Source organism: Camponotus vicinus, unplaced genomic scaffold (genome assembly GCF_025532165.1).
Source record: "Camponotus vicinus isolate PSW18456_S1 unplaced genomic scaffold, iyCamVici1.0 SCAF_6, whole genome shotgun sequence".
In the NCBI taxonomy this organism is placed as follows: Eukaryota; Metazoa; Arthropoda; class Insecta; order Hymenoptera; family Formicidae; genus Camponotus; species Camponotus vicinus.
The window spans coordinates 1,548,260-1,565,577 of NW_028141978.1; the positions used below are offsets into that span (position 1 = coordinate 1,548,260).

At 40.8% G+C, this 17,318-nt stretch overlaps 3 protein-coding genes and 1 long non-coding RNA gene across 7 annotated transcripts in view; 2 read left to right on the forward strand and 2 right to left on the reverse strand.

Moving 5' to 3' along the window:
- Hnrnp-k (Heterogeneous nuclear ribonucleoprotein K) overlaps positions 1-8,916 on the reverse strand; it is an 86,122-nt gene extending 77,206 nt beyond the window's left edge. Inside the window, exon 1 of one of the 4 annotated variants that reach the window (XM_083102649.1) lies at positions 8,659-8,916. The gene's annotated coding sequence lies outside the window, so the exon portion shown is untranslated. Of the gene's footprint in view, positions 1-8,182; positions 8,336-8,658 lie in introns of those variants that run through there. The other 3 variants (XM_083102648.1, XM_083102656.1, XM_083102652.1) reach the window with 3 other exon arrangements.
- LOC145973358 (uncharacterized) lies at positions 8,057-10,471 on the forward strand. Its single transcript, XM_083102659.1, has 4 exons — positions 8,057-9,163; positions 9,410-9,574; positions 9,658-10,082; positions 10,160-10,471. Exons 1-4 carry the CDS (start codon positions 9,148-9,150, stop codon positions 10,298-10,300), a joined length of 747 nt encoding a protein of 248 aa, XP_082958785.1. The 5' UTR covers positions 8,057-9,147; the 3' UTR covers positions 10,301-10,471.
- Positions 10,289-13,419, reverse strand: LOC145973360 (uncharacterized). Its single transcript, XM_083102665.1, has 3 exons — positions 13,210-13,419; positions 10,872-11,078; positions 10,289-10,792 (listed from the first exon to the last, which is right to left on the reverse strand). Exons 1-3 carry the CDS (start codon positions 13,302-13,304, stop codon positions 10,519-10,521), a joined length of 576 nt encoding a protein of 191 aa, XP_082958791.1. The 5' UTR covers positions 13,305-13,419; the 3' UTR covers positions 10,289-10,518.
- Positions 13,118-16,572, forward strand: LOC145973365 (uncharacterized). Its single transcript, XR_014439419.1, has 4 exons — positions 13,118-13,715; positions 13,824-14,108; positions 15,794-15,959; positions 16,395-16,572. It is a non-coding gene; the product is annotated as an uncharacterized LOC145973365 (long non-coding RNA).
- Positions 16,573-17,318: the final 746 nt, after the last annotated feature.

Sequence of the window (17,318 nt, forward strand, 5' to 3'; positions counted from 1 at the left end):
ATCCTCGCGAAGAAACTCAGTCTCCCTCTCTCTCTCATTTATCGCGATCGATTTATCTACGTATCTCGAAAGATGTTGCGGCGGACCAGCAGCCGCCACCGTTGCCGCTCTCCTTTCGTTCGGCCTACATTGCGTGCATTAAGGACGCGTAAACGAGAATCCGGTGCAAAGTGAAAGTAAAAGTTTCATGTTCTCGCAAAAGTGAGAGGAGGATGCACGGGGTCGCCCAATGCCAAGTTCAAGGTCACCTGACATGTCAGAACGAGGTTCCACGCCGGACGCATTTGCATCGTGGTCATACACAAGCTGGTGCACCTGCATAAGGTCCACGGACATTGACGCCCACGTGATTCACGCGAAAAATTCGATGCGTCTCGATGCTCGAGAGACTTTCGACTTACATGTACCAAGAGTAATTCCGCGTGAAATAAAGATAAATGACATTTTGTAATATAATTATGTTGTGATTTTATAATTTTTGTAATATAATTATTTTATATGATTTTTACATAAGATGATCAAATATTGAATCAATTGTTTCTTAATTTTTGAAAATATTTTTTCATTGTTAATTTCATCATTGAAAAATGTTTTTTTCATGTTCACTGAATTGTCGCAATTATCTTTAAATCAAATAGCACATGTATTTGATCAATTGATAGATGCATGAAAAAGCGGTTACACCACGATTGTGCGATCGTAGAACAATTTGCGCGAATTATCCAAGGCCAAGTGTTTCCATTCATTGAAAGATAAACTCAGACGGCCATTAATGTCAGAAGTCTTTAGTTGGAACATGTCGGCCAGGAAAAACGACAAATTCTCTCCCGATGAGAAGAACAAGTGTTTCCACTATCGACTTGCTTTACCAACAATTAATTTTCGATGATTAATATAAAACAAGAATCTTATTTAATTGCTCATTTTTTGTGTAGAACATTTCCAGTGACAAAATTAATAATTATTAAAAATATTCATCAAAGATTAAAACAATTAAATATTATTATAAAATAATAAAATAATGTAAATATTATAAATTTAAATATTATTATAAAATAAAATAATTTAAATATTATAAATTTAAATATTATTATAAAATAATAAAATAATTTTTCTATAAAACTATAGCGTATCCGCGAATTAAATCGCGCACTTAATGTGGCAAACTAAACAATCCGAATTAAGTCAAATTCAAGAGATATTCTCGTCGACTTTTTATGGTCGTCTCTTTTAATCGCGTTTTACACGTGACCCGTCTGACAAGCAGTTCTCAGAAGATAGTTTGAGCAACAGCACCTGGCATGCAGGTAATCCGAGCTGTGTAGTTCTGTCTGCGAACTCGTTACGTAAACGACGACGACGACGTCAGTTGCGAAGCTCGACGTTCAGTTACGAGAGATAGGAATGAGCGGCGCGCTTAGAGCCGTTGATGCTCGATCTTCTCCGATCCCCGGGTTCTCGAGTTCCCTTACCCTACCTGAATGGTTAACTCTGATTACGTAAACGGAGAGCGTTTTAAAACGATACATATCTTGCACGTAGATTTCTCACAACGCGCTTCTTCTACAGCCCGAGACGTTGCGATCGCGTGGCATTTTTTTCTTTTACCGGAAGTGAAGAAATAACGAAAAAGAAAAAAAATAAGGATGATGTTTATGCAATTGTGTAATCGGATAGCGCGATCCGCATCGCGAAACAATGATCGATAACGTAAAATTCGCGACTAATATACATACAGGTTGGAAAATATTGCAATTAATATTACGTACAATTGTGAATCTCTTTCATCTGGCGGCAGAACGACGATCAGATTTAATGGCGTGCTCTCGTACGAGCGCATTAATCCGACAGACACACGTGCGCGATATCGCGCTCGCCACCTTCAATCCTCTTAGCTAATCCCTACATGACGCCGCTTTTTGTTTCAAAGCACGCCAGGCACGCCATCAATATCATCCGTTCATCGTTACCAGTTACTACGTCTACGCTTGTAAAACAACATCTGCCGGTACATCGGACTAATCCTTTTCAAGTCACACTTGACTCATTATATTCGTATGCGTCGTGATTAATGAGATGCAGAATTCGCAGCCTATTCAACCATTCCTTTGTCGCGAACATACGCTCCAAGAGGCGTATTTGAAAAGAAATCTCCTTCGCATTAAAGAATAGAAATATGAGCTCGAGCAAGGAGCAATCTGGTGAAAAACAATCGCGAGACTCAATCGGCATAGACCGAAGACAGTCTACTGTGTCTACGCTATTAAAAAAGTGTCGCGATTGAAAGTGGAAACGCGGCGCAATTAAAGCAGCGATAAAATTCCATTCGACGTCGCAACCCGACGAGCGCAAGAATTAACGGAACGAGTAATCTCGTAACCTCGCGAATGCCATAAGAGATCGCGAAAAGAAAAGGCAACGAAGAATTACGCGCACGATGTTTTTATGCGAACGGGGAGGACCTAGATAGATCAACGACACACACAAGCGGCGAACCGCTGCATTCCAGCGTCGCGTAAAAGTGCTCGATCCAAGGACTACGAGTTGGCGATGGCGGGGGACGAAAGGAGGCGAAGTTCAAAAAGGGAAACTCCGCGGCAGAGGACGCGATAAGGAATGCCGTGACGTTGTTGCAATCCTCTTGGGCAATCGCCCTCGTAATAGCCAACATGACATATTTCATCCTCCCGCGTGTCGTCCTAAGAGCTACTTGCAATATCGTCGGAATTATTAATCCAAATTTTTATTCGTTGAAGGACGAAAAATCCTTTTTTTAATAATTTTCTATTTTTATAAAATCTTTTTTAAAAATCTAGCTTGTATGTAGAACATCGAATCTCTCTGTAGACTGTTTCAAAAGCAGCCTTAGGCGTGTAAGAAAAATCTTACAAATGTATGTAGAAAGTCTGTGATGTGTAATTGTAATTAACCAATCCGCATCATTATGTAAAGTATTCGAACTAGAACTCTGGTTTTCAATGGCTCGTATATGAACAGCTAATAGTGGTAAAATAATACACTACATTAGCGCAAATAGTGCATGGCGAGTAGATGTGCAACCACACGAGTTGCTTGCGTGCAATTACCAATAATGAATTCGCACCTGTCATCATAATTAGACACACGCTAAGGTATTAGCGTTCTTATAAATCGTATAAACAGAACACATTCGAACATAAGACATTGTTTTCGGGTTTCTCGCGGATTTGAAAACATTCTGTTCTATCAGAGAGATCTAGAAAATTAAAGGAGGAGGATATTAAATAAATAAAAAAAGAGAGACAGAAGAGGAGAGGAAATACATGAAAAAATTATTTGAACAGCTATCGCGGAAACACCTTATCGATTTGATTGCATAACATAGTCTATCCTATTTTAGATCCATGTCATTTACACAAAACGGTTTCACTTTACTTAGCCGCCTGCTCTCCTCAGACAGATGGCTAACTAGAACGTGACAAAAGTGTGCGAATCGATAACACGTATCGTTTTTACTTGCAATCCGCGAAAAGAATTGTTGTATCCGCCACCTGTCTTCGCAAAACGCGAGTTTAAAAAGAATTAATTAAATGCCAGAAATTCATAGCTTGGATGGCAAACAAATAAAAAAAAAGAACATAGTTATTAATTTAATTTAATTATCACTATCTATTTTCTCTTTATTGTTTTACCAATACTTTGAAAATTATACTTTATAAAAACGCACAACAATATTATTTTAAATATACAGTTACTCGGAATAACAACTCTTTTTCGCGACGCATTGGAATTAAATCAATTAGCGAGTAAATAATTTTTAAGAGAGAGGAAAATCGAACGTAATCAACTAGAGGAAAGTTGAGAATTACATGGTTAATTTATCGCTCGGCGAAACACAGTTCGCTAGTTACGGAAACAAAATATCTCATTTCGTCCGTGAGACGGATCTACGCGGAAAGTTCTATTTTTCCGATATCTAATTAAGAGTTTCGTCATCCATCGCGCGCGAGATAGCGCGAAACTTGCCGCCGTTATTAAAGTCACGGAGTCTTCTGCAGCGAATAAAATAAACCATTAATTTCCGCCTTCCACGAAAGCTAAAGTGCCCGAGAGACATTTTTCTTTCGCTTCTTAATCTTCCGTAGGTCACGCGTACGATATATACAAAAAAAAAGCTTATTTATATCCCCTAACTAAATAATCTCGACGCATAATACACGTGTGTACATTTCCCCCCTTTTTTTCATTCCATTTTAAATGTCCGTAAAATGGTTGCATCAATTATTTCCGACAATCCGCGAAATATCGCAGCGCCTAAGGGCGTCATTGCAAATGGCGATTGTGCAAAATAATATGTATATGTATATATACGCGTAAAATCATTTTGCGCCCTCTCCTCCCCCTCCGCCCCCCGGATCCTCCGCCGATAGTATCGATTACGTCGCGCGTGGGAAATAATCAGCGCCGACCGCGAATGACGTCCTACGAGCCATTTAACATAAAAACACGTACCGGGTAAGCCAGATTGTAAAATTACATCCAACTAGGTCAATCCATTGTCCACGTGTTATTACACGCGCGCGCGGTGTCAGTGTTACGCGCTGCTACGCGCTGAAAGTGCCGGACCCGTTTCAAGTGATAAAAGTGTAATCAAGGTTGACCGGCGGTTGGCGGCGGTCGATCCCTTTGCATAAATCGTGAGACCAGCTCGCGCGGAGACTGCGAAGTAATCAAGGCTGACCCACGCCGCGCGTTTTCTCGAGACCTAGAATCGACCGAGCTCTCGCATCTATTATACCACCCGACGTAACGATGCTCGGACGCCAGTCAAGCGTCCTAATTGCTCATTAATTCGCAAATTCGGCTCCTCCGCGTCGCCGATAGAGCTCTATTGCTTAACTGGAAAGAACATCCTCATTCACATTCGAGCGTTTCTCGAGTCCCGATTAAAAAGTTTCTTCAATAACGTAATCCAAACAATCGCATGGAAAATTGTCCACATCGCCGGGTCTCCTCTATAATATTTATACGCGAGCGTTATGATGACCTAACGCAATTTTTTTTAGGTAGGTACGGGTCTTATATAACAAAAAGGGTTGAAAAGTTGTGGAATAAATCTGTCAAAGTTGTCGTTTTCTTCGCTCATCGCGAAGATTTTAACCAAAATCCGACTATCACCGCGTCAACTTGGCCAGCGTGCACCTGCTGTCAAAGGTGATACTTTCTCTCTTTCGACAAGGAGGAATTCTCTATGCGAGGAGATGATAATAAAGGAACCTTGAGGCATAACGATTCGGAAAGAAGCATCCATCCGTCGTCGTCATCCCACCCCCGCCCGCTCCACCCCCCCCTCTCGTCGCCGCCGCCGTTGTTCTCCACCCGGCACTTAGTGGAAACAACAAAGTGCGTGTTCGAGGCACGCGCGCTCGCGTGCCAAACGGGCGTGCGAGAACGGCGTGTCGTGCGTGTGAATCCGCACGGCAGCGCGCGTGTGCCGGCGCGGCGACGTTAATGTTTGCAATCACAAGTTGGAAAGTTTTGTGATGGCAACCGCTCCGTCGGCCAGTTACCCTGGTAACGCTTTGTTGTGCCATTGTGTCGGGCGCGACAGCGGCGGGGAGGGGGAGGGGGAGGGAGATCGGGAGAAATACCACCCCCGTACGTTCGCTTCTCCCTCCGTCGAGAAATCGGACGAAACGGTCGCGTTAACCTCCCCCTCCCTCCCCCCTCCTCCCCCTTTCTCGCCCCTATGAACCCTTATCCCCTCGATTGCCATTCGGGGACGAATCAACTCGGCTTGACCTAGCCCAAACTATCTCCTCCTCCCCTTCCGTCCTGTCATCCGGCGATGATGATGAATAAAGGGCACGTTTCTCCTCTGGACCCGCTCCGTCGAAGAGCCGCACTCCCATGATCTCTCATTTATCGCGAATCGCGGAAATGCAAATAAGGATCTGATATTTTTATTTATCGGTTAAAGAACGCGCGACTCTTGAATATAAATATAATAGTTGAGTATTATCTGCAATGTGCAATTGAAAATTCTTCAGGGCCGAGAAAGTAATCTCGCAAGACGAGATCAAGAACTAATCTCGAAACGATCTTCCATCTAAATCTAAAAAAAACGGGAATCGATCGTTTACGTAATAACTTGAATCCACAAAATGAGGCCAAGCAAATTCCGGTTTGAATAAGTCTGTGTGCTCGTTTATTACCCTCGCTCAAGTTAGCATAGTATAATTGTCGTGGACAGAGTTGATATTGTAGTAAAATATAACGAAGAGTTATATCATACATTTTCAACACATGCATATTGAAGAAACACGCCGCTTTATATCAGCGATTGCTCGCGAAGTAAAAATGTTTTAGATCGAGGTATTAATAGAATTGTTGCTCGGGAAATTCTCAGCCGTTCACGAGTATTCAAATATTAATTCTGACACATGTACACAAAATATAAAATAGTATAAAATAGTAATAATATAAATATAATAGTAATAATATAAAATAGTAGCGCTAAATTATTCGATACTCTGTAAAATTTTAAAATTTAAAGTGCCGCGATATATATTCTCACGATTTTCAATTTTTAAAATTCAAGCTTATTTGAAGAATTTTCGTGCGTGATAAAAATAAACAAAAAGGAATCTATTCTTTTTGAAAGATTCAAGACAATTTAAAAAATTGAAATCTCAAACAACAAACTGTTCGATTGTGGATTTTGCGTTTATAAAATATGTATGTACATTTAACATTTACCATTTCGCTTGAACCGTATCAGAAAGTTTTTCTCTCTCTATTTATGAAATCTTAAAAAAAGTGGAAGATCAACATTGAATCACAATTCAAAACAATTCGTTCGCATTGATGGAACGTAAAATCATTTTTATTAATAATTTGCAGAATACGTGAATTACTATCGCAAAAAAACTTTGCACATGAATTACACAAAAATGTTAATATTTTCTTTATTAATGAAACTGAATTAATTTCAATTCAATTTGTAGATATGAAACATGTCGCACGAAAGAGAATTTATTTTATCAAAAATATTTGTGACGAATATTTATATTTCTATATAATATTTATATATGTTTATATTTCTATATTATATTTTTATACAAATATGCAAAACTTATTATATTATTGATTTTAATTCGAAAAACGATCCGAAAGATACAGTACTAGATTTATAATTAAAAAATTTCGATTTAAAGACGGACAATATAAAAATCCTGCGAAAATATATTCTGGGTCATGTGTAACACGAGTACGTCATACGGAGCACTTATCGCGCGAGATAACAGCTCGTGCGCAGATATCGAACTCTCCTTCTCTTCGTTGCGAGCAAACAATGTGTTACGTTAAAGCCTATAACGTTTCTAGCATTATCACAATACGCGACAAAATATCAAAATTAAAAAAAAAAAAAAAATATATATATATATATATATATATATTTTTTTTTAAGATAATTAAAATTCGAGCATGATAACAATATTAATTACACAGGCATTTGCGACTGTAGAACATACGGTCAGAGTATTTTAATTAAATTCTTTAATATTGAATCACGAAAATTCGTCGAAACGTGACTCGTCATTAGACTATGCTCCTCGGTACCTACTCCAACAAGCGCAATATATTCATAACCTCACCGAGAACCCGAGGACCACGACGAAAACGTAAAGATTCGCGAAGACGCGAAAGTATCGACTCCGGCCATCATCGTCGCGCGCGACAGCTCGTGCGGCGTCGCGCGTTTCTGGAAGCGGCGCGTCGACGCGCGTATAACCTCCAAAACGGACGCGACGCGGGCTCGCCGCGACGTGAAACGTCGGATCGGGTCCGTCGCGTTCGGCGTCGAAAAAAGGGAAGCCTCGGAAGAGATCGAGACGGATCTCTCGGAGGATCGCGATCGGTTACGATCGGTTGCGATCGAAGGGGCGAGCGAACGAGCGTGCGCGCGCGCGCGCGGGGAAGGAAGGAAGGAAGAGGACACGGCCGCGACGTGTCTGTCGACGGTCGAGCGAAATTAACCCTCCCCGAGGAGAAAAGAAAAAGAACGTAGCGTATCCCTCTCTCCAGAGAGCGACGACGCGCCTTTGACGCGTGACGTTTCGCGTACCGCGCGCGCGACTCCGCTCGCCGGTCGCGATCGGCGAGCGTTTCGACGTGACGGGAAGAGCGATTTTCAACTTACTTGTACTTGCGTAGGCCGCCGCAGAAAAATCCGACGCACCGGGACTGAATTCTCTCACGCACAAACACGAAACTTGGATAGGCAATCACGTCGCAATGGCGAGAGCCGCGGGTGCGTTGTGATCGAACGCGCTGCCGCCATCTTGCGGACGCCAGGCCATCTATCGGCGGAGGGAGCGCGGCGCTGGTTTACGCGGGAAACGCTCTGGCGTGACCGGCGCCATGTTTGCTCGGCTATTTTGAATCGCGGCGATTCACGCCGTTATCGACTAGATGCTAATCGCGTAATTGAGTCTGCTCGCTTTAAATGCGTCTTTTATATTTAATGTAAAATGAATTGATGACGAGTGGAAAAAAGGGGAAATAAACGAGTTGCTATTTAACGCGGAATTCAATATTTGAATAAATAGTAAAATGTATTATAGATGTAAAAAAATTACTAAAAAGATTGATGAAACAATGACGTATTATGCATACCTGGCGATAAAGTATAGATTCCTCGCAGAAAATAATGGTAAATATATGGTAGATGATTTGTGGATGGGCACCGGGTCTACGACTTGGCGAACCACTGATATGGAAATCACGATGTTACAACACTATTCGATCAAAAAAACACTTGACACTGTACGACACACTCCCGCGATTACTTTTCGCACGCGAGATTCACCTTCGGATGGCGACGATCGCGAAAAATTGGAGCGATTCGAAACCGAGACGCACAATCTGTCGCGACTCACTCCATTACGACTGACTGGATTCGAGAATCGCAATATCGAAGTCGAATCGTTCGATAGTATCGAAGTAATCGAAGGTTAAATAATAAATATAGAAGTGTAACTCGAAATATACATAGTTCGTCTAAATAAAGTTTTTGGTTATCTTACCATTTTATTCGATCAATGAAATAATCGCATTTTCAGATCTTACTTTAAACGATTTTAAATATAAGCGAACAAACTATGAATGCAGCCTATCATTAGTAAATGTCAGATTCGAAATGTGTAATAAATTATTATATAATTCATTATATTTGTTATTATTAATATATATAGTGAATTATTTAATACAATAATTTTAAGAATTTAATTTTTGAATTTTCCCAATGCTTAAGATAAAATATATAATTGAAATATATAATGAATTATTTAATACAAAATATTGAAACTCGCAATATTCCTCTTAACTGTATTTCTAGATATATTATATTTATTTTTAATCTCACTAGTTCTCACTCTAGTCGCGATGTTTGTTGGAAGGGCATTAGTGCCTTCGATAAAACTTATGCAAATTCTCACCATATTGTCGGATAACTTTCGAAACGGAATCAAGATGAATAACAATGAATTTAATGGGAATTTTAAAAGAAGAATTATTAATCAATATACGCAAGGTAATCATTGTTACTTTATCCTGTTTTTCGTATCAGATCTTTGCCGAAATAAATGGAATAATACAGATAAACGAGTTATATAGCTTCCAGTACAGTCAGCGCGATGAATGTCGATGATATAGATTATAATAGCGAACTCCATCAGATGGAAAGAAAGATTGATCATTACAAATTGAAATTGCGCGATTCTCGTGACAAGTATGAAAATATGGAAACAAAAATTTGCAATGTGAGGCAATTACAAAGTAAAGCGTTATTCGTATTAAATAACGTACAACCGATGGAAGAGGATCTTCACGAGCGTTTAAAAAATATACATTTAAATTATGAGACGTGTACGGAAAAATTGGGTGATTACGAAGACTTGGACGAGACAGTTCGCGCAAAGATAAATGAATTGACGATACAGAGAGACGCACTGATGGAAGAGTTAGCGCAATTAAAGAAAAACGCCGACGACAACAATAAAAAGCTTATCCGCGTAAAGGCTATGATCATGGAACAAGAAGTGATTTCACCACCTATGTTTAATTATTATTGCAAAGTTTGCATGTAAATTTCTACAACAAAAATTTATTTTTTTAGGAAAAGAACGCGATATTGCTTCAAGATTTAAAGGAAAAATCCGAAAACGTTGTATCTATTTCACCGAACATAAAAAAACGAATAAATATTGTTCTAGAAGATACATTGGAAAATAAATCGAAGCGACGATTTATAATATAATACAACAAACTAATAAAATTTATATAAATTTTGTATAAATAAAATAGAAAATTTCTTATGTTTAATATCTTAATGTTTATGTAAGTTTTTTTGTGTAATCTGTAATAAGCAAATAAATCTATTTTTAATATAAATGTACAGCATAGATATAAATACACACAACTCACACACACATACATACATACATACACACACACCAAATATTTCTAAACTTTATCTTAAAAATGTTCATCTTTGATCATTTTGTGACAGTTCGTTAACTCTTCATACATTTTCTCTAATTCTTGCAATATGATTGGCATACGATCAAAAATTCTCATCATGCTGTCATTCGTGGCACATATTCTTGATCTATTTTCTGTAATTGTCTTCATTAGAGTTTCATTCTCTTCTTCTATTTCATTTACTTGCTTCTCCAATTCTTCAGTTGCTTCCTTGATTTTGTGTGCATCTAATGATCTCAAATGTGTGATAACATCTCCCGGTGGACGCCTGCAATCACATATAAACGACTTAAATTAAAAATTATATCGAGCAATTATTAAAATATTTTAACAAATCTATCACTGACCATGCGTCTTCGTTAACGGACGTCGTATTTTCCTCGGACAGTTTAGCTATTTTGCTCAAAACATCCTGCAAACTGCCTTCCTTCAATATATTTTCCACATCATTACTCATACCATTATACAGTTCCTTTATTAGGGCTTTGTGTAACTTCTGGGCAATGCTGGGTTTCGATTTAAGAATCGGGAGTATATCGACAAACTCATTCTCGCTAGAAGAAAAATAAATAACGAAGCAAATTGATTAGTGGGGAATAGATTAGTATGATGCAATTATTGTATCAAATTATTAAATACGTATAAATATCCTAAGTCGATAAAATGATGCCCTTATCTAATTTTAAGATTAATGCATCGCGCGACATCCGGAAATATAATACGAGCTGCTGCGTGGCACGATTTGAATTACATATGCGCTTTATATCGCTTCACGGAAAGGCATCTTATCCACCTGAAAGATATACAAGAAAGATATACTTATATACGCGTTCTTTTACTCCGTCGACTCCAACGCACGACCGGATGCGCATTCCCAGCGTATGATGCATAATTATTACGTGACGAGTATCACGCCGAGGATCGGGAATTTTTCTTTGTCCCGATGCGCCAAACAAAGAGCAGCGGCACCTTCGATCACAAGGGACGAGCACCGCGAGGTTTTAATCGACCTCTTGCCGTGCGTCTTATAATAAGCATACAATAAGATCCAGTCTCTACTCAGTTTCCGACGTTTTAAAAATCGCCAAGAGACGTTATTTATTTTTTGACGCAACATTTATTCGCATATCGTTCTACCTATCTACATAAATTATCTATCCACAATCGAACTTACCCAAGACTGATTGCACTGTCAACGAGAATGTTGTTTCTTGCGTGCTCAATCAGGCCGGGACTGGTGCAATTTGAAATCGATGCTACATATTTGCATTAGTCCAGACCTAACTAAGCACGCTTCCACGATGGTCCACGGGAGTGAGAGATGCTCGCATTCTTCGGTACCGCGTACAGAAATCAATGACAGATGTAAAATCAAGCGCGGAGCAATTTCTCTCATTATTCCACGGTGCTTAAAAACATCCCGTCCGCACGAGGCGACCATCAGAGACAAACTACGTTCAATTTACATCCGCGCACCGAAAGAGTCGTGCCGCAGAACGAATGCACGCACGTACGCACGCACGCACGCGTGTACGATGTCCGCGATACGCGGCGGACGAATGACCATCGTTCCCGCGCCGGTGACCGCAACGGGAGGCCTTTGTTTCCCCGAACGCTTCGTGGAATTCTTCGAAGGTCAACCGGTGGGCTCGCGCCGAGATGTTCCTGGAAGTCCGCGCGCGATGCGCCGAAAGGGACCGAGCGATTTTTAGGCAGATTTTAGCCGCGAAAGAGAGCCCCCGGACGCGCGTATGTATCAAGTACACGTGAGCGACGGCGAACCGGGAATTAACATGCGAACCGCGGAGGCCAATGACATCGAGTAACACCGAGTCGTGCGTTTGGGTCATCGGCGATGCCGATCCCTCCCCCACCGTTTCCCGTTTCGTCCCGTTGTCGTCAATAAATTACGAAACTCGGCATCTCGTGAAAAAGATGGATCGTCTCGAGCGTAAAACGTTCCTTTGTATTCGTTCCATTTACATAACACTCGAAACTATATTATTGACAGATGTGAAATATGAATTTTTCACATCGCTCGTATGTCCTTTCTATAGATTGTGTAATATTATTGCATCAGAAGACGTATATGTAATAGTTATTTTTATATATTTTTTCTCGATATAATTTTTATTTGTAACGTTAAATTTTTCTTAAGTTTCTAACGAGATTTCTTTATTAAAACGTGTTAATGTCCGCGTTTGTCGAAAAATGAAGATGGTCCTAAGGAACGAGAGATGCTGGTCGCTCCGAGAAATATTCTCGAGACCGCATGACGTACTTGACATACTTTTGATAGCAGTACTGTTATTGCGCGAGCATGTTTGGGCATAAGAATTATAATTCGAACGTACGAGTAGGCACTAAAATTGAAAAAGCGCAAAGAAATATCGAATTAAAGAAAAATAGGCAAAAAGCAAGGAGTAAAAGAACCCATTGTGATACAACAATACATTCTAAATTCGCAGTAGAAAGCCATACACGGGAGGACACGACACTTCCTTCGACTCGAAAAATTATCTCGCACACACACACCTAAAGCACCTATACCATTTAGACTATCTCTCTGTCCTTCTTCACGAGAGATGAGAGGTTAAGCGTACAAGAAATGCGCGCGCGAAATCGAAAGAAGACGCACGCGTGCGTTGGGCGCGTCTTTCGGTGTACAATGTAACGGTTGCTCACCTCACGGACTCGCTTATGTTCCTGAGACTGTTGGTGACGGCGACCTGGAACAGCCGCGCGTTGTTCGGCCGATCGGCCTCCTCGGCCTCCGCCATTTCCCGGCCTGTTTGCGCGCCGACAAAGGACGGATCACGAGAGACGAGGCGTCAACAACGGATGCCGCATAATAACGGTTTTCGATGATGACCGGCCAAGTGTCGCCCGGATACTCTTCGCGTCCTTATCGGCGGGATTTTATTACCTTGAAAGGATTTGGCGTGCGAGTTCCAAATGTCACGCACAGATGGCGCTCGGAACGCGCCGGTGCTGCCAGCTGGAACGTTTGAATTTTTGACAGGACGTATCGCGGTGTTTGTTTACAATTGAATACATTTATTCGACTCGCATATTCATATCTCGATGCTATTTCATTATTTTTTTTCTCAAAAATTCAAGATTAATCAGAGCATCGAATTTTAATCGCTTAATCTAATAGCAAGGAAATGGATTGTGTTAAATGTAATTAGGTTAGTTCATAATAAAATCTTCGCTACCTCTTCTCTTCCTTTTATAATAAAATCTTCGCTACCTCCTCTTTCTTTCTTTTATGTTTCTATTTAGTATCGATTTTTCAGATCAGAGAACCGGTTTGAGATCAATAAAGTCCTCGTAGCGAATTATTTGCTAATGATTATGGCGAAATTTCTACATTGACGGAGATCTACGGCACGAATTGTTAATTAGTCGTCGCTGCGATTACAGTACTTGTGCGCACGTCAAATATAATATAATTACTCTGTAGCTTAAGGCGCGATTAATCGAGTGTTCCTTTCTATGGTACTGTCTCTGGAGAATTTGAAGCTGTGTCGTACGTGCGTGGCGTACTTAAAAAGCAATTGTCAATTGTCGACGCTCGCCTTGTAAGTAACATCTGGTAACATCTTTGACTTTGCCGTTATTTTCATCGGAAATGTTCCGCAATCGCGCCAATTGCTCGACTAATGGACACAAGGCTGCTCTGTCTACGGAGCGAACACAATACCTTTCTGGCGAATAAAGTGGACCACCACATATTCGGGGTTTATTATCGACGTAGTCGATATTCTGGCACAATAATTGAGAGAATCGATAATCGGCTACTTATGCTCATGATTGCGTCATCCTCGGAAAACGAGCACGCGGCAAGTGCTCTTCAACTGTTACGAGAAATCGGCGCATCGCATCTAAGCACCGTCCGAAAGTTGTCGGCGAAAGGATTCACCCCTCTGCGGGAGCTCCCAGCGATGATCAGCGATCTATCTCATTGTCAGATGCCCGGCGATCTGTTCGTCAAGAGCCACTTCCTCTTATATTCGCGCTGCGCTCAAGGCAAGCCGGGTGCGAAATCCTTGAGGCGAAATCAGATCGCGGATCTGTCACCAATTGTTCGTCCCCACCAGATTTCTTTGAGCCTGGTACTCCCATTGTAGGACCAGGTACTACAGGCTGCACCCCTCGGATGTATTTACATGCGCTTCTCAAAGGTCAACGATGACGATTAGGAGCTGAATAGCGTCTCCTTGTATAGCAATTCGAGAGCGACGTTGCGACGCGCCTTAGATATATTATGCAACCGGCTTTACCCGGTGATCTGAACTATATTTTCTTTTGCTCATCTCATATGGGAAGGCTTCGGCTACCGAAAGTCGAAGCACCCATTCACTCGACTCGCCAACGAGAGAGGATCATCGTTGATGTAATCGAAAGGATCGCTTTCTCTCTCTCTTCCACGATCGATAGACGATGTAACGATCTCGAGATCGAAATTCCGCGCGACACATTTTCAAATTCCGATGCGGCGAACGACACGCGCGATTACGCCAGTCGCGTTGCAGAAGCAAACTGCAGTTTTTTTTGCATGTTGAAACGCGTAATACATTCAAGTGTTCCGCATAAACGGTCGAAGGAATAAGTACAGTCGAATAATCTGTATGATTAAAATGATATCTCTTTGGAGATAGATCTGAAATATCGATCTCTCCCGCCATAAACATCCATCATATAGCGTAGAAAGTACATGTCGAGATGATCGTGGGAAGATATTAGCCGGCAATAAAATAATGCCATTCTATTTTGTAATGATTTAAGCGAAAAGATATGAAAATGAAGTAATAGATTCAGGCAGTATTCATTAGCGGAATGTGTAGTTGTAACGAAAGTTAAGGGAAATTAACGAGATACCCTAATTATGCGTCTCGCGAAAACGTTGAAGCCGCTGAATTGAGGGGGATGACGTAATGATGTCTTGTGTGTTTTCCTTTTATTCTCTACACGATCAAAGCAAACATGGATTGGTTCGTAATTAAGTTTAGTATACATGTGTCTAAGAAATAAATTCTCACGTCGATTTATCTAAACATTCATTCATATTCGTTCTAAATTATTAATGAAATTATTAGTAAACTTTCACGGTGACGTGAGAAATTTACATTAAAAACCTATAAACTCTTTAAAGTATTCATATATGTAATCAATATTATAGATATAAATGCACAATATATTTACTACATATTAATATAACAAAAATTAATAAAAAAATTAAATTAAGAATGATTAATATTTCTAGATTTAAGGAGGCAAAGTACATATATGTGTAACCGGAATTCTCTTCGACCTAACAATCGGATGAACTGAATGCGCTCCCTGCATTTCTGATATCACACCTATCTCTGGAACGAAGCGCAATAAAACGTAAACGATCGCACCTGTCTCTCACCACCCTGCCTATCACGGTAGGCGCGGTAGAAATCTCCGCGATCATCGCTCTTCTTCCTTTCTTCCTTTTTTTGCTCCGTCACGGAATTGCGTCAAAACCGCGACACGTAAGAGAACTCTGTCGAGGAGAGACCGCAGATTTTTTTTCCTTCCATCGACCTCCGACGCAGGCACCCATTCTTTCGAAATGGTGCGATCGCGCGGACGAGGTCGTAAGAAGGAGAGCGCGCGTGTGCTCCCGGTTTTGCGCAATCTCTTTATTACATATCGCTCATCAATAACGAATCTCGCGATACTTCCGCGATATGTTGTCGAAACAGAGTTCGACGCGCCGTCTAATTATATCATAGCAAAGACATAACTAGAGGAATCGGGTATAATAAGTCTGTACTTGGATAGCAAAAAATGTTACATAATTTTGAATGAATATCCTACAATAATTTTTTTTTCAGATTACCTGCATTTTTAAAGACATCGTCGATCAGAGATCTTGTGCAGCATCAAAAGACGGCATCGTCCTTTGACAATCGCTACAGATCTAATACTGAAGTCGTGGGTGATTAATTGTAAAGAATGATGGAAAAATCGCCTTCTCCCAGTTATTTTTCAACACCGATGGATGCGAACGATACATGGAGCTCCATACACTTAGGGATTCACATCGAACTAGTTCTGAAGTTCTCGCGTCGATAGACTTCATCTCTAACACGAGCAGCAAGAAAGAGTCGAGTCTCTTCTTAAAGAATATCGGTGATTTCGATGCTTCTCGGGGAGCGCTTCGCAGAGTGGGACGCGATGTCTCGACATGGTCGCCGTATCCTATTATCGGATTCGTAGCTCACGATTGCTCATGATTTTTTATCTCGGCCGCATTCCCGCATCCGACCTGCAGAACACGTTTATTTTAACCTCGGGAATTGGCGCGCTATATAAGAGGGTGTTTCACGATTGCCGATCTCCTGACTTTCCTCCTCCGTCTATTCCTTATTTGTGCATCCAATTCGTTGAGATGTAATGTCAAAACATCATTATCGGCTACGATTTCTAAATATGGGACGTTCGGACCAAAGTTCGGACGTTGTATCTCTAATCGAGACGCACGTCTTTCTCTTGAACGCTGATCATCGCTTCATTTACGGCGAAACGTGAGCACGTTAACCGTAAGCTGGATGGTTAATCGGCGAGTTATGTGTCAATCCGCAATCCGATGATTTCAGCGCATTCATTATGGCTTACATATTTGCGTGCGGTATTTTTTATGGAAACGTTTACGGTACACGTTGAAGCTGCAACTTATGGACGCGTAACATTCGCAATCGCGAATGTGAATCTGTGGGCGATTTCGCGGACGATTAGCCTCTTGTAACTCGTCTTAC

What these genes read in the sequence shown, in the direction of transcription:
- LOC145973358 (XM_083102659.1), top strand. An exon ending in TATTAATCAATATACGCAAG is followed by an intron (nt 9,575 to 9,657) that starts GTAATCATTGTT and finishes CGAGTTATATAG; the next exon opens with CTTCCAGTACAGTCAGCGCG. An exon ending in CTATGATCATGGAACAAGAA is followed by an intron (nt 10,083 to 10,159) that starts GTGATTTCACCA and finishes TTATTTTTTTAG; the next exon opens with GAAAAGAACGCGATATTGCT.
- LOC145973360 (XM_083102665.1), bottom strand. Translation starts at nt 13,304, where the DNA reads ATGGCGGAGGCCGAGGAGGCCGATCGGCCGAACAACGCGCGGCTGTTC. An exon ending in AACATAAGCGAGTCCGTGAG is followed by an intron (nt 11,079 to 13,209) that starts GTGAGCAACCGT and finishes TTTTTCTTCTAG; the next exon opens with CGAGAATGAGTTTGTCGATA. An exon ending in TCCGTTAACGAAGACGCATG is followed by an intron (nt 10,793 to 10,871) that starts GTCAGTGATAGA and finishes ATGTGATTGCAG; the next exon opens with GCGTCCACCGGGAGATGTTA.